Source organism: Ornithodoros turicata, chromosome 10, assembly GCF_037126465.1.
Source record: "Ornithodoros turicata isolate Travis chromosome 10, ASM3712646v1, whole genome shotgun sequence".
Classification (NCBI taxonomy): Eukaryota; Metazoa; Arthropoda; class Arachnida; order Ixodida; family Argasidae; genus Ornithodoros; species Ornithodoros turicata.
This window is the reverse complement of record NC_088210.1, coordinates 29,497,626-29,519,542: the sequence shown is the minus strand read 5'-3', so window position 1 is coordinate 29,519,542 and position 21,917 is coordinate 29,497,626. Positions and strand designations below refer to the sequence as shown.

General features: G+C 45.3%; 1 protein-coding gene and 1 long non-coding RNA gene across 5 annotated transcripts in view; one reads left to right on the top strand and one right to left on the bottom strand.

The window, feature by feature from the left end:
• Window positions 1-7,567, top strand: part of LOC135369809 (anoctamin-7-like) — a 40,532-nt gene extending 32,965 nt beyond the window's left edge. For all 4 annotated transcript variants that reach the window (XM_064603346.1, XM_064603347.1, XM_064603348.1 and 1 more), the window contains 7 exons: window positions 186-283; window positions 855-979; window positions 1,051-1,256; window positions 2,329-2,462; window positions 2,582-2,672; window positions 3,199-3,330; window positions 4,619-7,567. In XM_064603346.1, the coding sequence (XP_064459416.1) occupies window positions 186-283; window positions 855-979; window positions 1,051-1,256; window positions 2,329-2,462; window positions 2,582-2,672; window positions 3,199-3,330; window positions 4,619-4,678 (846 nt within the window). In that variant the 3' untranslated portion in view covers window positions 4,679-7,567. The remainder of the gene's footprint in view (window positions 1-185; window positions 284-854; window positions 980-1,050; window positions 1,257-2,328; window positions 2,463-2,581; window positions 2,673-3,198; window positions 3,331-4,618) is intronic.
• The window catches only part of LOC135369810 (uncharacterized), a 57,570-nt gene that overhangs the window by 26,291 nt on the left and 9,362 nt on the right, over window positions 1-21,917 (bottom strand). The gene's annotated exons all lie outside the window — the stretch shown is intronic.

Sequence of the window (21,917 nt, the reverse complement as noted above, 5' to 3'; positions counted from 1 at the left end):
GCGTGATATGCATGCACTCCTACATAGCACCTGAACGTATTCTTCGCCTCATGTCTTACTTGTTTATGGTGAAGCACTCTTCACAGGGTGGGCAGGCCACACCGCGTCTATATACACATAAACAAAATACAGTGTATACACACTAAAACAGAACTTCACTCTTTGTTTTTCCTTCTTTGCTTCAGTGTAGCGGGAGTGACTGCCTGAGCGAACTGGCACAACAGCTAGCAATCATTATGGTTGGCAAGCAAATCATCAACAATGCTCAGGAGATACTAGTACCGTAAGTACTGGAAGTATACCGCATTCTTCTTGCGTTTCCGCAGGAAAATAAGAAGACGAAATTGTCTTTCGTTCAGCATGCCGCATGTCCTCCTTATATGCCGCACTACCGTAGCCTTGGCGCTGTAAAGTCATACTCTGTATCTCGAGGACCGTTGGTGCTTCTTTCATGTGCGTTTTTTTTTTCTTCTTCATCTTCCTTTTGAGCGGCGTAACGCATCCGTGGTGGACAGCTCAATTGTTGTGCTCCTTGTACATAACTTTAATTCTCATATCTCACATCTAATGTTTCGCGTGCAATGAGTGGGGGGATATATTTATTAGAACAAAGAAAAAAAATGAGAAAATGTAAGCCAAACGGCATGTCGACTTACTATTCCACACAAAAAAAAAAGAAATAAAGAAAAGAACAAAAGATAAACAAGTAAAAGAAAATAATCAATTCAGTAATGGGTAGTGTATACTGCTCTCCAGCGGTGAATCACCCCATGTCATATGGTCACGATTTATTTGTTGTTGTTGTTGTTGCTGGCGTTAAACTCACGAAGGTAATCAGTGTTCTTCGCCGACAGCAAAATTAAAGCCTGGTGGCATCGTCACAAGACAAAGTTTATCAGCGATGTAGCCCAGTCACGATGGGAGCAAGATTATCAGCTGATTCAAAACGAGGGTCTCTTCCAAGAGTACCTCGAAATGGGTACGTACACTCCCGTCGGAACTAACTTCTTCACGTGACCTTTCCCCGTGTCACTTCCTTCCCTTCTGCAGTGTTACAGTTTGGCTTCATCACAATCTTCGTGGCCGCCTTTCCGCTAGCACCTTTGTTCGCTCTTCTTAACAACTGGGTTGAAATCCGATTGGATGCCCAAAAGTTCGTCTGCGAGACTCGACGCTGTGTGCCGGAGCGGGCTCAGAACATCGGTGTCTGGTTCACAATCCTTGAGCTTCTCACCAGGATCGCTGTGATCACAAACGTGAGCGAGAGATCTATATCCTTGTGCTTACACTACAAGAAGAAAAAAAAAAGGATGATTTTTACTCCTTTTGGGGGGACTAAATGCATTGCCACAAAAAATAGTCCCTTTCTGGATTAAATGCACGGGAGTAAAGGAATGTGACAGAGTGGGGACCGTATATCACGTTGTGTTCTATAAGACTCCCAAGTACATAATTCATGTACCGTCATAAACCGTCAACCGCGATATGTCGAATGATATAAAATCTTGCGACGTGCATAGGGCACAATTTCGCGAGAAATAACCTTTTTTTCCCCTCTCTCTCTCCCTCTTTGTGTTGGTGGAAAATTCCTAGGATAGCTAAGTTATACTATAGCCTTACTTCATGAAATTAACGAAAAGCGCAGATTTACGTAGATAGCTGCAGTCAGGAGAACATTTGCTGATTACTCTTAAAAATGAGGGCGGGGTGGGGTGGGGGGGGGGGGGCGGGGGGTATTGGCAGGATCGGCTCGCCGTTGTTGACCGCCAATAAGTTTGACCACATAGCACGCTCCTAGCCAACCATCATCCCGAATGACAACGTTCTCGCCCCTGATTTGGTGAAAGCGGGAGGCGGAGCCTATTTTGTACTATTATGCCCGTGCATAATGATACAGAATACACTCTTAAACATGAACTTCACCGCATAGCACGCTCCTCGCCAACCATATTCTCTAATGATATCGTTTTCTGCCCTAATTTGTTGAAAAGGGAGGCGTACGCCTTTTTGTGACACTTATGCTGTTCATAATTGTCACAAAAAGGCGTACGCCTGCCGTTTTCAACAAATCAGGGCAGATAACGATATCATTCGAGACGATGGTTGGCTAGGAGTGTGCTATGTGGTCAAACTCATTTTTAAAAGTGTATAGTTTGCAGTTCTGGGGGGTAGATTTCGGGGTTAGGGGACTATAATGGGGAGTACGTAAATGCAGTCTAGGGTACCATAGAAGCTCGGATTACTCCTCATTTTCACTCCTTTTTTTTCCTTTTTTCTTTTCTTTTTAAGAGAGAGTACCCGTTTTGTAATACGCTGTTCTATTTTCAGGCGTTCTTGATCGCGTTCACATCGGATTTCTTGACAAGGACTGTCTACCGGTACGAGTACAACTTCAACCTTGAAGGTTACATCAACTTTACGCTCGCTGTCGCTCCGAATGGGACGCTTTCGCAACATTGCAGGTAAGGATGATCGGATTCTTCTTCATGGCCGTAAAAGTTGACTACGAAGGAGTTCTTGTCACGGTGAAAAGGGCATGCCATCTATCTAAACATTCTCGTGTTGCTCTGGATCTTTCCAGGTATCGAGATCACCGAGATCCTGAAGGAAATTGGACGTTATTTTATTGGAAGCTGCTGGCAGTTCGTTTAGCCTTTGTCATAATATTCGAGGTGGGTATAATGCCACGACGTCATGCCTTTTACGAGTCCCAAATTCCGCATGCAAATGCAACGTCAGCGGTACTTACAACGCATATTGTCAGAAAATTCAAGGTTCACAAGGTCAAACCTTAGAAAAATCGTTTAAATCAACGAACACTTGACCTGTGCCCAACCCATGCCATCCCTATACCCTGTCCATGTTCTGTACAACGTGCCCAAACATCCCTAGCACTCCCTATCCAAGTTGGGTGCCCTGCCTGGCTTTGCAGGAATACTGTCATTTGCTACCTAGTGGAATTTGTTTTTCCTCACAGCGCCACGTGTGAGCGGCCTTATCAGGCCTTTCGCACAATAGCAATAGATGGCCGTGTTTCTGCAAGTCCAGATGAGGCTGTTGCTGTGTGTTGCGTTAATTAACGCCAGTGTTTCTAACAACACTCTCAGTGTGAGTGTTCCCTATCTTTTTTCCTTGTTCCTTTCCGACAAAGTGTCACACACTGTATGTTGACTTATGCATGCTACATGTTTTTTGCAGCACGTCGTATTCGGAGTATGTCGCTTAATAGACGTGCTCGTTCCTGACATTCCAAGCGAACTAGAGTTGAAGATCAAGCGAGAGCGTTACTTGGCAAAACAGGCATTGGCAGACTCGGACACCATTATGAAGGTACCATACTTCCGCACTAACGGTGTTTCGCATACCATGAGGCCTCTGGGGAATGGCAATGTGCCTATTATTTGCTCTACCTCAATTCACACAACCTCCCTATATGTCTTATGGCATGAAGTTAACGATTGCATATATCCTTGTTGGACACTTCTATGCTTACAATATTTGCTCTGATCAGGATATTTAATGTGTCACACATGTGTGTGTTAATGTGTCAGTACACTTGAGCTGTACAATTTCAATACAGCGTACTCAACACTCTAAAAACAGATATTCGACGCGTAACACGCTTTAGCATAACTATAGTACTGCACAAAGTGATACCGTGATACCTCCATATCGTGATAGTGATAAGTGATACTCGAAGTGACCTTCCCGAATCGCACTCTCCGGGCCCAAATCCAGCTCACCAACGCTTTGCCCTAAACGCACTTCTTTTACCTGTTTGGACACCATCGGACCTCGGTTCATATTGTCATAAGTGTCTCATTATTTCATTCCCCACATCGCCTCCAGCAATGGGGTAGAGGCGATGAAACTCCCCATCATCTCAAAATAAAGTCGTTGTTGTTGTTGTTGTTGATAAGTGGTACCGTGATACCGTGCACAAAGGGATATTGGATTTCAAGAGAAAGCCGGGGCGTACACGTCGTTGACGTCAATGTAAACTGTCACAGCATGGCTTACGCCTACCATTTTCACTAATCGCGACAGAGAACTAGTACATATATCTAAGAACAACCCAAGAATCGGCAGTGCACACCTAGTGGTGCGATTCCAAGTATATTCCATAAAATCCGAACTATATGTCATACAGAATGAAGGCTGGTTAGGAGCCTGTTACACGGCAAAGTGCTAACAACAACGACACCTTTATGTTAATGATGATGACGCGGGAGTTTCATCGTAGGAGGAACAGTGTTATTTTTCACAATGCTAATCGTTTCTTTGTTTCCTTGTTTACTTTGCTTTGCGGCTACCTAACCCAACCTAACCTAACCTGACCTGACAAAAGCGGGCATCCCGTGCGAAACTGCCTATACATTACTATGAAGGAAATTGCCTCAGGGCGAGAGTTGCCGATATTTCGAACATACACTGTTCTTCTTCTACGTTTCTTCTACTGTTTTTCTGTTCTTGTTCTTCTTCTGGGGTTCCCCAGAAGAAGAGCAGTCTCCGTGAGGTCTGTGAACAGTCTCTAGTCCTGTGAGGCAATTCACTCCATACTTCCTTACCGGTTCGTTGGATTTCTACCCGTCTACCTATATATTACTACGTTATTCAGGTGGCTCAGAGGCGGGAAGACGAAGACGACGAAGAACAAGGGAAGGCGCAGGCGCACTAGCACCAGCCCTGAAGCCGTTCAGGCGGGGCAGACTTTGCGGGAGCATCGAGGAAACCGAACGGCCGCTCAACGGGCCGGCACTCAAAGTCACACGCGGGACCCCAACCATACTTTCGCCCACATTCCACGCTTTCCGATAATGTCTCTACCCTTAACACCTGAAGAGAAGCAACGGCGAAATAACCGGATGCATTGCATCCTTCACCCTTTATGCAGTCGTCTGAAGATGTGACGAGACTGCAGCTGGCAGCCCTGTTCAAATCCAACGGACACGTCACATCCTCTTTTTATGACAAAAAAAAAAATCTCTGTGTGCGAAAACTCGGAGCCAAAGTGTTCTACTTAATACATTTCCTCAGATCTGTGTGTTGTTTGCAGCCATTCACTTTGAAATGTTCCAGAGCTGGCGCGCCCACACACACACACAAACCATGCTGTGAGCTTGGTGATTCCTCTTGTGATGACTATCCTATCGGCGTGTTTTAACTTTCCGCCTTCGAGCCTTTTCAGCTTTTATATCATGTGTGTCCATAACGGTTCTCGAACTGTTTAGCTTTCATTATTTATCAGTGTTGCTGGCGTGAAGTGCGATTTTAAACTAGCATGTGTTAAAAGAAGCGCAGACATGTCGCTTATTGTGATTTCACTTTGCAGAATATCCGAAACAGCCAAAATACCCTTTTTTGCGTGTGTTCAATACTTCTGACGCTATTTCGCACGGCTGTAAACATATCAATTACAAGTTGGTGCCGACAAGTGAAGATACATGTGATACTGTAGTAGGGTGGGAAGCAAGGCAACCGCCTTAAGGCCTGCACGTGAAGGTGAACAGGTCATGTGCAGGTGAAATGTGCATTCAGAGTAGCGGGCTACAAAGTTTTCTTCTGTATTTTTTTTCTACGGCACGGGAAACACAATGCGAAAATGTGTGAGTGTAATAATAAATTTTTAACTGGAGCCAACTATAGTGAAAAGAAATCTGTATTGTAAAAACAAAACAAAAACTGATATCCGAGACTGTGAATCGGCATATAAAGAAATTCAGGAAAATATCTCTTTGGGACCCAAACCATTGTCAATGGATATTGCGTACAACCAGGGATATTTCTGGTGGATTATGGTAGCCCACCGTGACGTGCATTTCTTGTATACCACCGTAACAACTAGATGTAGATGCAGTTGATATTTTTAGCTACCATATTACTGATAAGCGCAAAAGTTTTTCTCATAAGCATAAACACAGCTGCAAGGGAGGCGATAAAATTTCGGTTGCGCTAATTTTGCAGACATGAATGTTATCAAAGACGACTGTATCGCCCGGTGCGCTAATTTGAACCATCGTGAATTACGCGCCAAAATCACCGAAGCAGCTGTTTCGCTGCACCGTCGCCAGGTGGAGCAGTCGACCAGGCGCACGCACAGCATATCAGAGCAGCGCACTTTTTCCAGGTTAACCTACGTGTCCTATGCCAGGGTCTTGCGTTAGGAATAATGGTTTTCATTCCCATATTATTGTCTTTTTCATACGCGAAGGCATTAATATCAGGTATGTCGAAAGTAAAATTTCTTTATCGGACCATCTTCTGTGGAATAACTGTGAAATAGGTGAAGCAATCTAGTAGTAAATCCAAACGATCATCAAAGTATTCCCAACAATATCACACTTGGCAAGCGTATCAACGCAGTTTGAAGGTAGCATGTTTCATTCAGCATTCAGCCGTTCTGAAGGGTTACAATGCCAATAGCCGGTTGTTGTCTGCTGTTTACGCGCCACATGTGACTGACTTCGTATATGCTTCTGTTGCTCCGCCTTTGTCGAATGCAATGCTAGGGCTCATGTATGCAATATTCGTGCATTCAAAACCCGCAAGTTATTTATTTTTTATTTTTTGCTTTATTCTGTAGCTACTGCACGCACTTCTCAGTGTAGACATACCCAATACATTCCAGCACTGTGGGAAAGGCTCCAGTCTGCAACCCTGCAGACACTTTCGACATAGTTGGCACACATAGTTTAAGAATTAGGACATAGTTTTGTATATGTTTTGTACTTTTGCTGTAAAAGCAAAAAATGTCATACGAATGTCTATATACGTGAAAGCAAAGGAACAGCTTCCAGTAAAGACAGTAGCATAGTTTTGGTGCATCGTACGCTATAGTCTTTACGTATGTATATAAGGGATAGCCTGGTGGCTTATATATAAGCGATATATAAGGGATAGCCTGGTGGCTTATATATAAGGGATATATAAGGGATAGCCTGGTGGCTTATATATAGGCCATATAGGGACAGCCTGGTGGTTCAGCGCACTGCGCGAAGCTTGCTTTATGTTTTGCGCATGCGCAGAACCACCAAGGCTATCCCTTACGTGCGCAAAGGCGATAGCATACGATGCACTAAAACTGTGACTAATTACATCATGTACAACCCCCTGGTACTCACAGATGCCCGTAGGTTTCTTTTCCTTCCCTTTTTTTTTTTCCCCTTAGAGGAATAGCAAGTCGGCCTACGCCTGACTAACCTTTCCTCCGCTCTTTTCTTTTTTTTTTTCAGTAAACGTATTCCCCCCAGTAGGTTTTCTTTTCGTTTTACTGACACCTTTCCGATAAAGCTTTTCGAAAATATTTCTGAGGTCACTGCGCCTCTGTGAAGTCTGTGTGTTCATATCAGAGCATCTTTTTGTTAGCGTGCCCACATGGACATTTATTTGCACATAAATATGTCATATACCTCTTTGTCTTTGGGAACTTCATGTACCCATTATAATACAGAGACAATATTTTGTTCAAGGAAATGGAACGTGAACTCCTCCAGGTATGATATTCCATGTTGATACAAAGTGAGTCAGAATTGTCATCGACTGAGAGAATAAAGACGTTGATAATCCATGTGTCTGACTGAGTCCCGTGCCCGTTGCGTCTTTGCTATTTTCATCGGTCTCAATGAAATCATGACTGTACACTTTACTGTCTCAGTGTTTTAAGCGATCCGGATATGTGTGGTTCGAGTAATGGCATCCATAAGTTTACGAGAGACGTTCGTTTAGAAAAAGCACCCCCTCCCCAAAAAGAACAATAGAAATACAATAAAAACATATATGGGTTGCCAAATGAAGAATAAAAAAGCAGCTCAGCTCAACTGCGTGACGCATTAAAACGACAAAGCAACAAGGAATAAGTATCTCCTTTGCTTACTTTGCATTCCTCATGTAATGATCTTTCTTTAAAAAGCACCTTAATGTATTCAAATGAAACGAAAAATGAAATGAATCTCAAGAAATTTCAATGAGTGACGATCTTTCGTCAGGGTTTGCACCAAAGCTAATCAGTAATCGCTTACAAAAAATTCGTTAGATGGTTCTTTCGCTGTATAACTTTGTCATTTTTAATGTTAATAGTTGGGCTTGACCTGCTGAGACAAAAAAAAATCAAATAAAAAAGTACAACGAGAAGAGTTACGTTCAACAAACACAGAGACTTCAACGCGTTGTGCAAAAATGTCAAATTCACTAAGGGTTGCTTTATTTCGAGTCGAGAACCATTCCAACAAACGAAGTTGTAAGCGGCTCTCACACTCTAGCGAACTCTGCATCAAACTGGCTATCCATGCTTGATGTTAAGGCATGCTATAAATGAGAAATTACGCTATGTTCCTATACCACCATCAAGAAGGAACGACGGCAGACAGAAAGTCGAGTCGTTTACATGTCAGCCCTGTTGCACGTGCGACCTAGAATTAAGAGCTGCCGAATTGTGCAGTTTACATATTACTTTCTATCTTTAAAATAGCATATTAGCGAACAGAGGAGACGGGAAACAAGTTGGTGACACGTGCAAGAAAAGGGGATGAAGAAACAACAAGAAAGAAGAAACGTGTGCTAGAAGAAGAACATTCTCGGTTCGAAATACCTGCGGCTGTCGTCCTGATGCTCTTTCCTCGGGAACAGAAAATGATCAGTGCTACGAGAGGCGATGCGGCAACAGGGTGTACTATCCACGACCAACAAGAAAAGATCGTGCGACAAATTGAAAGAGAAAAACATTCACATGAGCAACACGCAACATATACAACACCTGTAGCTCGAACGCGAGTTGGTAACACGCTTCAGGACACGCTGACCACAAGAATGACATCACCAATCACAATTTATGCACGTGCGCCTGACAAACACTGTACAAGCGCTTCTGCTGCATTTTCGTCTTTTCTTTTCTTTTTTTGTGTGTGGAACCATTTCTTGCATTCGTCGAGATTCACAGGGTTTTGTCACACAGTGTGGACATTGCAAGGTAATAGGCGTGAATTCAGTCTTATTGGGGTATAACTTCACCTACGACCGACCTCAAAGGTGAACTCTATTGAAAAATAAGAGATTATCCCTACTCAAAAAAAAAATAAAGGAAAGCAAAAGAATTCTACAGTACGCCAGGCTCCCACTAGCGTCCAACATGACGTCGTGGTGTGGTGACGGCAAGAGACGTCAGCAGTGAGCATGTTTTCAATGTTCTCATACTCTGAGAAAACAGACCAATTTTAGTCCTATTGCAGGCTCAATGCTCTATACCACGAGCAAGTTCATCTCTGGACTACATGCACGGAAGGTTACGCGGGTCGGCACTCAAACGTGGCGTTCTATAGGTAACACGATCTTAGACATGTCCCTCTGCCGCAGGCTGTCTTTAACGTATATGTTAGTCTTGAAAAACGGGGCAAAAAAAAAACGCCATGACAAACGTTTTCGGGCGCTGCATTTTCAGCCCGCCTAACCTCTCAGAGGCAACACACCCTTTAAGCTTGTACATTACCAGAGAATGCCTTTAAAAAAAAAAAGAAAAAGCCGCACAGTAATTTCGCTATTACCGTTTCCACATACGGATACGTTTCACCACGGTGACCTTATATCGTAATAGCGCATAACTCCCCGAAAAATTTCGACGTATCCGCCAACCCTTCTCACTGCGATGGCCTCCCCTTTCTCTCACGCTCGAAGTGTCGGTCATAGTGATTTTTTTTTTTAAACACCAATCGTGAGGTATATCACGCTGGGACCACCCTGCGCTGCATTTACTCCTCTACCCTCGTCGCTATCGCTATACGTGATAATAAACATAACGTATAAAATTAAAAGAGACAAATAAAACCAGCACGTGACGTTGTGTTCCGGGACTCCTTCCGTATTTACATAGCGCACGTTTCGGCCGTGATGCGGAGACCACCGGCGAAGGCGTCGAAGGGTCATGTAAGGGGGCGCGACCTTCGTCTTCATTAGGAGGGGGAGGGGGGGGGACTTCTCCTCCACCTCCTCCGTGTCAATTAATACCAGCTCCGTGATGACGTCGTTGGTTTCTTCCAGGATGATAAGGGAGAGAGAGAGAGAGAGAAGGACGGTGCCCGAAGGCGAAAGTGATTGAAGCGGTGCCTTCTTTAATTAAAGACTCGCACAATGTATGAGCTTCAGAGGCGCAATTTAGGAGCGGTTTCGCACCCCTATGTGCTGCTATCTGGCGGAAGCGGACGGTGTTAATTGAGACGGAGGGGAAGGCCAGATAACTTTCCCTCGCAAAGAGACGCGTGGGGCTTTCAGGTCGGGAAGCAGGAGAACTGTTATAACATTTTAGCGACATATTTAGTGTACTTGCGATCGGTGAACGTGATTACACATCCTTAGTGAAAAAAAAAAAAATTATTTTCGGCCTTTTGCGGGCTAGATACATTGCCACAACCATTTGTCCATTTAGGGACCAAATGAATGAGACTATTAGGGATTCGAAGGCCGATTGCAAGGGTTTATTTGCTGTGCTAGGGTGTAAATTTCAGGTCAGATGACTAACACGGAGAGTAACTGCAATCTAGGGGAGCGGAAGCCGTATTAAGTACTCCCTAATTTACTCATTTTTGTTACAGTGTCGCTTTTGCTTTGAAAGTCTATCAGATTTTGGTTCGCCTTTTGTTCTATATGTGTAAAATCATGTACCTATACACTATTGAAAACGAACTTCACTAGAAAGCACACTCCTAGCCAACCATCATCCCGAGTGACATCGTTCTTTCACCTGATTTGCTGAAAAACGGGGGCGTACGCCATTTTTTGTAGCATTATACAGTTCATAATTGCCACAAGAATGACGCACACCTGCCGTTTCCATCACATCGAGGGAGAGAACGTTGTCATTCTGGATGACGATTGGCTAGGACAGTGCTATGCGGTGAGGCTCTGTTTTTAGAGTGTAATAGCCTAGCCACGCGGCAAACTTAATGCATTAAACGGAATGGCATTTATTTCACCCCCTAACCAACCATCATCTCGAATGACATCGTTCGCTCCCCTGATTTGCTGAAAATAGGAGGCGTACTCCCTTTTTGTGACACTTATGCGGAACATAATTGTAACAGAAAAGGCGTACGCCACCTGTTTTCAACAAATCAGTGGAGAGAACGATGTTACTCGAGATGATGATTGGTTAAGAGGTGAAGTAAATGCCATTCCGTTTAATGCATTAAGTTTGCCGTGTGATTACACTCTTAAAAATGAACTTCACCGCATAGCACGCTCCTAGCCAACCATAATCTCGAACGATATCGTTATCTGCCCTGATTTGTTGAAAACGGGAGGCGTACGCCTTTTTTGTAACACTTATGCTGTTCATAATTGTCACAAAAAGGGCGTACGCCTCCCGTTTTCAACAAATCAGGGCAGATAACGATATCATTCGAGATTATGGTTGGCTAGGAGCGTGCTATGCGGTGAAGTTCATTTTTAAGAGTGTAGAGTATAAGAGTTGCATTAATCGAAAAACACCAGCATACAGGATATATTCTCCTAATAAGGCGCAGAAGGGTTCGGCACGGAGAGGGTTCCGCTAGTTGAAAATTCATCCGGATTTTGGTATCATGGTTAACGTGGTTTCATGAAAATTAAGGCGTGTCTTCTTGGAAATCCTCAATACTTATCAGCATTGTGAACGCAGTTTCCTTGACCAGAACTCCAAAAGCCCAGGTAAGTCCACCGTGTAGCCCATCTGTATAGCCGCCTGAAGGATCGGACATGGCAACTCAATATCTGGACTAGTATAAGAGCGCCAAAACTAACAATGGAACAACTAACAACAACAACTTTATTGTATCATCATGATTCTCGGGAGTTCCCCAAAGCTCACAGCGAATGCGTCCCTAACGAACGTGGTATACACGATGTCGGTGCGCCCATGCATATTGTGCACTCTTTTGGCAGGGTAAGGTACATTCCCCTGAATATAATACGTTATTGTATATATGTAGGTTATTCATCGGCGATAGAAATATTATATGTAGGAATTATATGATAACAATATTATAGGTTATAATATAGGTCCCAAGCAAAATCGGAAACGTTAGTCCCGATCCAGTCAGGACTGGCTACTCCAAAACGCGTTTGTGGGTGGAACAATAGATTAAAAAAAAGAGCCACTGCTTGCTTTCTTTTTAAGACTTGAGAGTGGTCAGTCTTAGAGTTGGGACTTGTTACTACTGCTACTGCTGGCTATTACAGCTGGATTGTTCATTCTGTAACGAGAGTATAGCCAAGTGATGAAGACACACCGCGCTCGACCGGTAGATTGACCATCCACAACAACACCCAGGCAACACACAATATTGATTGAAAATGCAGAAAATGGGACGTACCCGTATTGGTACTTCTACCAAATGCCCAAGCAGCGCGGCAAGATTGAACGTTGAAGCGCGTGAAATGCCCAACTCAATACGTCGTTACATCCAACAACTTCCCGCAGACGATACACATTGTTCGAAGCAGTCAACATACGTGGCAATCCCACTGTAACATGCACTGGAACTCAACAACTCAACTTTCCCCTTGCTGCAAACAGCCGCCATCTTGCTTCGCAATGTCAATCGGTCGAACCGACTCAGAGCGACGTCTTTTGAGCGAAATCACGCGTCCTACAACTAATGCGCATGCGCGACACTCGGATCGGCCGTTTCATTCGGGCTAAAATGTCGCTGGTTTCTCTAATGACAACGGAAGCGGCAGGTCAAGTAAAAAACACAATGTGTGATAGGAAGGGATGTCTGTTCTGTAATGCTAGGCGCTTTCAAGTTACTGCAGGCAGTGTGAGTTGCGGGGCGGTGTTTTTTTTTTTTTTTTTTTTAACGCCATGCAACGTGGATCAATTAAAAGATCTAAAGAAAAAGAAGAAAAAAGACGACATCAATATTATTACCGTTAGTAGCGTATATTATATCGGATAATGCTTTATTATTACCCGGACTCGTCATTGGCGTTATCACAGAATAATTGGCGCCATATGGGCAATATGGGCTTGCCAATATAGGCAGCCAATATTGGTCCAATACGGAGCCTGGTTGCACTTTTCATGTTGGACCAATATTGGCAGCCCATATGGGACCAGTCTTGGCCAACCTGGCAGCCCACATTGGTCCAATATTGGACCAATATTGGTGTGCTGCCTGGGCAACAACAACAACAACAATAGATGCTGACGATGAGATGGGGTGTTTCACCGCGGCGGTGCGCTACCCTACCCCATTGCACGTGGAACATTATAAGAAGGTAATGAAGGAAATATGAAAACACCAGAACAAATTAAAGCGTCTGGAGCAACCTAGTGGACGACAGGACCATCCACGACCAAAAAGGTTTGTCATCAAAAAGTGTTTAACAACAGGTAGAATCTGTACAAGCTCAGGTGCAGTTCGTCAGAACAGCTGGACTATAGCAGGCCTGGCGGGGCACTTGGATCTGAATGCAGATGCAAGCACCATATCCGTGGCAGTGTGTATGTTCACTTGCACTGGAGCAGCAGAAGCACACATACGTGTAATCTCCCAATTTTTTTTTTTTTTCCAACATCAACGGTGTACGTGAGAATTTGTTCTCGTTCGTTTTGTGTGTCCTCGGTCTCGCAGTCTCATTTTTCATCATGTTTCACCAGTTAGACTGCATTTTGACTCTCACCCACGATGTAGGTCCCGTTAGGCAACTTTAACACATGAGCATTCCTTCGCTAAAAACGCAATAAACATTCACAAGACGGAAAAGACAGCGACGGTCTCGGTCCGAATAAGACCGCGAACATGAAATGAAAACGCATTTCAGCGGCATGAAGAGCTCCGCTCGTCGTGCATCCGTACAAGAATTACCCACGCCTCCATTAGAGCTGCGCGCGCGACTCTTCCGGATACCTTAGGTCTTCATTCAAGATGACATCACGAAACAACGTCTTCAGGGCAGAACGAATCCAAACGCCTACAGCGAAAAGAAAAAGAACTACAGCGAAAGTCGTTTCATGCTTCCTGAGGTACAAGAAACACGATGACTTCTTCACGGAGTAGAGGAAAGAATATAATGCACACGCAGTTTCTTTTTTTTTTTTTCGTGCGCCGTGCATGGGGACAAACGACCGCTTTAGCGCTCACGATCGCGGCCGGCGGCAGAACAAAATGGCGTTGGAATGACCCTAATACAAACAAGTGAAACAGGGCGACGTTACAACTCTATCGGCCGGATGAAAGTGGCTGTTGGGCAACTGTAATGGACTCTTTCATTCAGACCTCCCTGGAAAAAGCCATTGGCCAAACCCGTCATTAGAAAACACCTAGGAGGTTCGCCATGGGAGGCCCGTGAGCAGTGTCTTCTGCTAGCCCGCAGACGATATGTTGTGTCGTCTGCGACCCGCAGAACTGCTCACAACTCCGAATGTCGGATGGTGGCGACTAATAGGGTGTGCGAGAGTTACGTTAGGGTACAGAGGTTATAATTAGTGCGAGAGCGGTTTAATGGAAGTTTCAGGTTGAAGGAATCCAGACGGAGTTTGGTGTCGTCGGCAACCCGCAGAAGTGCTCAGACCTCTGAATGTTTGATGATGGAGACTAATAACGTATGCTAGAGTTACGTTAGGGTAGAGGTTATAATCAGTGCGAGAGAAGTTTAGTGGAAGGTCCAGGTAGAAGGCGGCCAGACGAAGTCCATGTCCTCTACAACCCGGAGGCAGTAGACAACGCCGGTGCCTTCTTCAACTCATGAAGCAAGCCTAGCAACAGTCGAGGTCAGATGGAGTTAGATCCTGCGAGGAGTCTTTGGGTGGTTGAAAGAATACTCCAGAATATTCCCCAGAATACTCAAGCGGAAGATGCGCAAAACGTCATCGGAGGCGCTCAACGTCGTGTATCTTTTCGTGCACTTCCAATCGTGTGGAGTATATAGGTAATATCGCGGTTCAGCCACGAGATATTCCGTACCAGAAGACAGGGCAGATGGTGTCGTCTGCTACGCGCGCAGTACACGACTCCCAATATTCCGGCACCGTGCGAAAGCTCAACGGGAGATGCGGTACAACTTCCGCCCTTCTTCTACGAGAATATTCCGTGTGGATGCCGCTCGTATAAGTACACGACATCTTCTGCAACCTGCAGGGGAGCAGACAACAGGGCGTACATCGGGCTCACTTTTTTGTATGCTGCATGATGGAGGCCATATAGTAGACGTGTGATTAATAACTGCGAGACATGTATAGGGATAGTAGAGCCAGTGCCGCACAGGACATGAACCTCAATTTGGCGTGAAAGCACTGGGAGCATGCATGGAGACTGGATTCGTGCCGATGCAATTTTCGTTCTTCTGCAGAACGACGTGATGCCAGCGGATCAAAAATCAGTCACGTAAGTGATGATATGTGCAACATGGTGTGTCACATTGTTGTACTTGCAATATGCTATGCCACGATATCGCGATTGCCGTTCAGATGTCCATGAGACGTTCAGGGTCTTGTGGAGGGGTAATTTCATGCAATTTCCATGTATAGAGACGACGACGTTATCCACATAGTCCCAGGAAATTGCAGGGGCAAACATCATGGCCTTTTTTGCAATTTTCTATGTCCCTTTTCTCTAGCAGATTTCAGAATACATAAGCTGCTGCCTGTTCACACAAAAAAGAAATGTTGGTCACCGAGCATCTTTAAAATCAAGCGCAATCCAAAGCATGGGAGAAATATGCAGGACCTGTCTCGTATTGTAAAGAATTGCATTTCAAGTATGCACGTGTTGCCCAAAGGAAATGATGACCCGTAAAGCACTTTAGTCAATGCTAACTAAAGCTATCCAAACCCCCATCATTTTCCCTGTAAACGAAGCACCATATATAAGTAACGCAACTGGTATTACGCTAACAAATATGTTCAGTGCTAAAAGGGTTTGTTCTCCAGAAACATACTTTCACGAAGACTACATGTCAATACCGCGCTGTTACTGGCACACGACACAGTATTTTCGAAAGCGGTACGCATGCAAAAGCACTTCGAGCCTCAAAAACGTGAAGGAAATGCGCCTATAATGGAACTTTCACAAATGCAACAACCACGTTACGTTTCTCGCAGCTAGTGTGAGGCGGCAAGGGCAAGGTTACACAGCTGGGGAAGACCACCCGCAGCAGGCATTATAGAGACCATCACCTATCCAAGGGCTCTATCCACACTGGAATCGCTCAGCGGTCCACATGTATTCGAGTTGACTCGAACAATAGCGCCGTGGGGTGCTTATAGCAGAGAACACTACGTTGACAGGTGCGCTGAACTCCGACAACGGATTCGGCAGTTTCGTGCAGAGTAGATTATACTGTCCTGGTAAAGGAGGAATGGCAATGGGAAGAACGTGAGCTCTAAGTGAATACAGGAAGCTACCTTTGGAGACAACAGTAGAACTGAGAGCAATGATACTGTTCAGGGAAGTCGTGCTTCGTGGTCGTGTTTTCGCCTGTGACGTCATAGTCAATCAATTGTGATAACAGAATGCCACTTCCCAATGAACACCGCTCGAAGCCAACCATTATTGAAATGATATCGCTTTGACTCCTGATTTGTTGAAAATGGAATGGATCAGCCTTATTTTGGTCATTTCGCATATTCCATATGTGGTGGAGGTGGTGGTGGTGGTGGTGAAAAGGCTCGCCGTGGTCGGCCTCACATAGGTGGGCAACGTCACGACTGACGCCCTGGGTGAATGTGCGTCCGGGGCCGACTTCTAAGGGAACCGTGCCGACATAGGTCTGAATGTGTCCATAATGTCTATAATGTGTCCAAAGTTGGCGCGAATTCGATCCATTTTCAACGAATCACGAGACAGGGCGATACCATTTGCATGACGATTGGCTCGGAGCCGTGTTACATGGTGAACTCGTGTTTTAGCATTGCTTCCAGCGCCGTGCGTCGAAGATTTCCACTACACGTCAAACGAACACCATGTGGTCGAAGTTAGTCCTACCCTTCGGCACATGCAACATGTCGCCATACTATATAGGCAGACAAACCTTACTTGTAAATCTATTCCGATTATACCTTGTTTTTGCCTGTTTTAACAGCGTGTATTCTCTACGGATACTGCCTAATCAAAGGTCAGGTCCTACGTACAGGTAAGGTTAAATAGTAGTAATCAATAAGCGAGATAAAAGTGTTGCATCTCATAAAGGTTTTACCATTCAGCGACAACTAGCGCACTTGGAACCAGCGTCTGATTTGGATAGCAATTAGCCATCTCCTTTAATTCCAACGGAAAAGAGAGCCTTAATTTATGCTACCATGTAATCAAACGGGTCACGGTGTGCTTATAAATATTTATTACTCTCACGATGCCACACATAAAGACCAGCTACAAGTTGTAACTCACAAGGTCAACAAGTGGCCATCCTGACTTACGAAGAAGAAATGTGTTGTAAGTGGCACACACATGTCACTAGTATTTTTATAACGTCAGCAGACCTCTTCGGTTGTGTTTCCCTTTTATGTTCTTTTTTGTTCGTTTGTTTGCTTGTGTACGAAGCATGGGCACAGGCTGGTTCTCCTATGGGTTCCAGCCCATTGTGGTGTTGTGGGGAATGAACAGGCCGACAGAAGCAACCCTCTCGTCTCGGTGACGGACGAGTATTACGCTGTTGAGAGGAAACCGTCGTTCCATTCTTCGACATCTAGTGACACCCCTGGCTTCCTGCCAATGGACAACTGACATTCTACCCCATCTATATACTGAGAAGGGTTGATCCAACGCTCGCTTTCTGCATGCCGCGAAACACCTCTCATCAAGATGCGGCATTGATTAATTCATCGAATGCGACTCGATGTGGCTTTTACAGCTCAGTGGCGTTACCGCTTGAGACCAGTTGACTCTCCCAGATGCGGTCACTGCGGAGCTCTAGAAGATCTAGAGCACATTCTTCTTCATTGCCCACTCTATCAGCCTTCCCGAACCGCACTATCCGGGTCCCTTAATCAGCTGGACTCTCGTCCCCTCTCTCTATCAAAATTGCTTGGCCCATGGCCAAATCCAGTCCACGAACACTCTGCTCTCGAAGTTCTTTTGGTCTTTTTGGACTTGGATCCCTTATTGTGAAGGGGGTTCATTATTTCATTCCTCACATCACCACCAGCAATGGGGTAGAGCATCGCCCGGCAACTTCAAAGGCTTTAGAGCATTAAGAAACAGCCAGAGGCGGAGGTAGAGGAAGAACAACAACATTCCCGGTGTGCGCAGCAGCGGCTTCAGCTGGGGTAACCCATAACCGAAGCCGACGACGGGCAGTGTCGCTCAAAGTTCCCATGCTGCATTGCGCCGCGCGCATCTTTCTAAAATCGTCTATTGTTCATGCCTTAGGCACCTTGAGGATTGTGTCCTGTTTGTCTGTTCGTCTGTTTCAGCCTCAGAACATTTGCCGTTATTAGAAAATGTATTATCATCATCATTTACTTTCCATCGTTCCACCCTATATCGTGAAGCTTCAACGTTCTCCTAAAACTTGCTAATGTCTCGTCTTCTTTTTTCTTATCTTGTCTTATCCATCCATCCATGCACCTTGTATAGCGACCGCCAAAACAGTTAATAGCAATGCCTGATCGGAACCGCCTTCCCCCATCATTATTGCTATTCTGACATAGTCATCGTGGAGTTCTTAGTAATATTCCCTTAATTGCAAAATCGCGACAGAGATTACAGTGTTTTCACGAGAGGTTATGAACGAAGAGGACAATTGCTCCAACGCGCAGTAATGTAGGTTAAACCGAAAGGGAAACTGACAAACATTGGACGATTATGCTGGAAGTAATGAAAGGTTTACTGTAGACGGCGTTCCGTCCTCAGGTAAATACAAGGATAAAATGCTGTGCGCCTTTGCCTCAGGTTGCAAATGTTTCAATAAATGCGGTCTGGATGTTTTATCTTTCTTGTCCTTTGTGTGCGGCACCAGTGGAATGCTTTTGAGATATTAGGACAGATAAGGTGATAGCCGATCATATGCATTATGCTTCGGCACATGCCGACACTTACTATCATGGTTTACAGCTGCTTTTTCCTTCGATTAGCGCAACTTAGCGGCAAACTTTCAAAGAAAATTTCCAATCCCTCTCTCCAGATGGAGCTAAACAAAGAATGCTTAAGTGTTCCAATGTCTACCTATTGTGTTCCTTTGTTTTGTTTTGTTTTTTCGAGTGGGAATTTGTCGTGTGTATACAGGCGCGGATCCAGACCCTCGGTTTGGGGTGGGGCGGTTTCTTTGTCGGAGCGCGTAGTGGGGGAGGTGGGAGAGGGAAATCCAATGTATAAAGTGACGTTTTGGGGGGGGGCGATCGCCCAACCGCTCCCCCCCCCCTTGGATCCGCCACTGTGTGTATAGGATATACGTGCATGATGGAACGAGCAACTTATATCCTCAATGTCATCAGTTGAAATAACAAATCGCGCATTGATTCCGTGTTAGCGAGCGCCGCGATGCAACTCTTGCTGTGAGCGACATACATACAAAGAGGACAGCGGTAAGGAGTGGGGGACAGGGGCTAGTATGCGTCTAGGGCCCACTTCAAGTAGACCTTGGATACCACCTACTACCAGCATGCGGACGCTTTATCCCGATCGGTCATGTCGCTGGTCAATTGAATTGGTGGGAGAAAAAGTAAATGCCCGTAACATTGGTGGCTGACAAGTAGAACACTCAATAAAAGCACTTATACATGTGCGCATCCGTGCTATGATATACTGCGTTGTAATACTTCATTGTATAAATCAGAGTGTGTCCCGCAGCGGGACAACCCACGTATCGCATCGATAAAATCACTGACTTGTCATAAAATAGAATAGAGTACAAATAAGAAAGAAAAAAACGGAAACGTATGGGTCGCACTGGTGCGTCCAGATGTTCCATGACGCTTGATGTGTGAAAGCACTGCATGATTTAAAAGATTATTTCAGCAGGTATGTCCTTGAGGTATAGTTCGCCCGGGCACACAGCGCGGGCTGTTGGTGCTGCTTAGGCCAGCTCCCCAGTACCTTCTCCACACCAAAAGGTCATGATGGTCTTCTCAGCAGTAAAAGGTCAATCCAGAAGACGTGGGTTCGAGTCCTACAGCTGGCTAACCTTTTCAGTGACTTCCTGCTTTCAGTTCATCAAAGTTCATGAAGGGCGTCCTTCAGTGTTCTCCGACTAGAGTCGAAGCGCCTGTTGGTGTCCAGCACGTGCTTCGTTTTCTCCACGGTTCCGCAAGTTGGCCAGTTGAACACTGACTTGTCACTTTCTCTCAGCTCCATACAAAAGTACCTAATCATGTAATCAAGTAGTCAATCATGTGATCTTTCCAGTGAGCTGCGAAAATTTGCCGTGAAAGCTTACACCGTCACCGAATCCACCGTAAACCTGCCTCTTGGTAAGTCCCTCTCCCGGTTAACGAGCGACATGGTTGAACAACTTTATTTACTTCTCTCGCCCGAGAACTGTGAAAAAGTCCATCCCCACACCTCTGTGCCCCGCAGGGACCAGCGTTTTTGGGACACTTGCCACGGTAGTAGATTGTGGCCTGGGTCGTGAGAGTCATGCCGGGGTGATGTTGAGGGGTGCATACGCATTATTTCGGGGGTGGTCTCTCGTGAGCCGCGTGAGGCACGTCGGGCCCGCACACGACGCTCGGGCCGGACCGCGGGGCTTAGGTATGCCGCACGGAACTCTTTGTGCCACTTGGGAAGAAGCTTGGGTCAATAAACTGAGCCGTAACAAAAATATTTGCTTAGTATTTCATGTAAGCGAAAGCCTTTCAAAGCTTCGTGCATCGCAGGAGTTCGAGTTTCGATCAGCATTTTCGTTTTGTTCGGACCACGACCTATACTAGATTATAACGACCATGTCATAGGCAACCCTTCCCAGCGCCGCATTTGGAAGCTGGCGGTGGCGGTATTCATCGGCCCGGTTATTACTTCCTCAATTTCTGCAGTACTTTGTACTTCAGCTTACCTTAGTATTTTTGTACAAGCGCTGGATGTCCCACGGGAGATGCTTCTTTCTAAAGTTGATTGTCATCATCATTCTAGGCGTTTTCTTAAGAGCTGTTGCTGTCGTCTGCTACGGTAGTCGCGTACGTCCGCTTCTGCGCGTTCAAATTTCAAATTTCCATTGTCCAATCATGATGTAGATCTCGCGGGTCGATGACTAGCGCCCCTAGCGGATCATGCGGACGGGCTCCTCATAGGGGCTGTCGATTACGACATGGTCGTTATAATGTAGTAGGTCGTGGTCCGGACACAAGTCTTAACCATACGTATGTGCGCTGTGCCCAGACTTCATGAACCCCACGACGAATGCCGCGCAAACTTTGCTTGCTCGCTGTGGACATATATGATTTCTTGAACATATATTTGTATTTTCCTTCGTATTTTTTGTCCCAACGTGGTGCAGAGAGGCGGCCTCCTCAGTGAATCAGATCGTAGCCTGTCCGCCTCCTGATCCCAAGGTTTCGGCCCAGGGCGCAACTTTGTGGCAGAGTACAAGTTGCTTAAACACGCCCTCTTCCGTGGGAGACGTTACATATTGTGACGTGTGGGTTTAAGCGCACGATAAAGACCTCTCAGGTATAAGCGATACAAATTCATAGACCGACCACTGTCGCGTTGATCTTGAACATAGGCGTCCCGCGACGTAAGACTTGCGAAAGATAAAAATGTTAAGACGTCGGGAGCCCATGTGTGTCATCCCATTAGCTTGCTGATAAAATAATCGTTGCTAAAAGGCGGCCCTGTGAATAAAGCGAGACGTGGTTCTCTACAGGTGCCGTGAAGAAGAGGTATCGGAGATGGAATAATTGCGGAGGAGGACAAATATGCGACTTCATCAATTTCTTATGGGCACTGTTCCCATCAGTCACGAATTGCGTAATTGTTCACCTCCAGCCCGCTGAAATCTCGGAACTCGCAGAAGAA